Source organism: Penicilliopsis zonata (genome assembly GCF_001890105.1).
Source record: "Penicilliopsis zonata CBS 506.65 unplaced genomic scaffold ASPZOscaffold_245, whole genome shotgun sequence".
In the NCBI taxonomy this organism is placed as follows: domain Eukaryota; kingdom Fungi; phylum Ascomycota; class Eurotiomycetes; order Eurotiales; family Aspergillaceae; genus Penicilliopsis; species Penicilliopsis zonata.
The window spans coordinates 1-1,303 of NW_019209141.1; the positions used below are offsets into that span (position 1 = coordinate 1).

A 1,303-nucleotide genomic window follows, 5' to 3' on the forward strand; every position below is an offset into this window, starting at 1 on the left:
CCTGCTTTATATACCAACAAGCTAACATGACCGGGCAGAAAAAAACCTGCGAATACAAGTTCCACACAGAGTTTCAATCGCATGAGCCGGAATTTGACTATCTAAAATCGCTAGAGATCGAAGAGAAGATCAACAAGATAAAGTGGTGTAGACGACAGAATGCATCCCACTTCCTGCTTTCGACTAATGATAAAACGATAAAGTTATGGAAGGTCTTTGACAAGTCGCTCAAGGTAGTCGCCGAGAACAATCTGTCGCATGATTTGACGCCCGCAAATGCCGTTGGCGGCGGAGGAGGGTTGCCGCGGGCGCCCCGGATCCCTCTGAAGGATGCGTCGGCGTTGAAGCTGCCCAGGATGACCCACCATGATACCGTCGTGGCCGCCGTGCCTCGACGAACCTATGCGAATGCGCACGCCTACCACATCAATAGCATATCCGTCAACAGTGATGGCGAGACGTTCATCAGCAGTGATGATCTCCGCGTCAACCTGTGGAACCTCAACATCCAAGACCAGAGCTTCAACATCGTCGATATCAAGCCCGCCAACATGGAGGAGCTGACGGAGGTCATCACCGCCGCTGAATTCCACCCGACAAGCTGCAACTGGTTCATGTATGCCAGCTCCAAGGGCACCATCAAACTCGCCGACATGAGACAGCGGGCTCTGTGCGACGAGCATCAGAAGCGTATGTATTGATGGACCCGTAAACTTGCCGACTACTCTACTGACATACATGACCCTCACCCTGCAGTGTTTGAGCAAGAAGAAGATGCATCATCTCGTTCCTTCTTTTCCGAAATCATTTCGTCCATCTCCGACGTTCGCTTCTCCCACGACGGCCGCTACATCGTTTCTCGCGACTACCTGACCGTTAAGATCTGGGATGTCAACATGGAGCGACAGCCCGTCAAGACGATTCCTATCCACGAACACCTGCGACCGCGTTTATGCGACACATATGAGAACGACAGCATCTTCGATAAGTTTGAGGTGGTCTTCTCGGGCGACGCCGAGAACGTGATGACCGGCAGCTACAACAACAACTTCATGATTTATCCGACGGACTCCAGCAAGGAGACGGAGATCGTCCTGCAAGCAGACAAGTCTGCTTTCAAGGCGAAGAAGGTGGGCGTGCCCACGCCCATGAACAAGGGCAGCAAGAAGAACGGCTCGAGAGCAGGCAGCCCTGCCGGGCCCGGCAGCCGCATGAAGAAGGAAACCGACGCCGACCAGATCGATTTCAACAAGAAGATCCTGCATATGAGCTGGCATCCCTTCGAGGACAGCATTGCCATTGC

At 53.0% G+C, this 1,303-nt stretch overlaps 1 protein-coding gene across 1 annotated transcript; it reads left to right on the forward strand.

The window, feature by feature from the left end:
• Positions 1-1,303, forward strand: ASPZODRAFT_1257321 (hypothetical protein; the record flags this gene model as incomplete). Its single annotated transcript, XM_022721439.1, has 3 exons — positions 1-690; positions 757-1,130; positions 1,239-1,303. Coding segments are annotated over exons 1-3 (1,103 nt in total), but the record flags the coding sequence as incomplete, so codon positions are not given.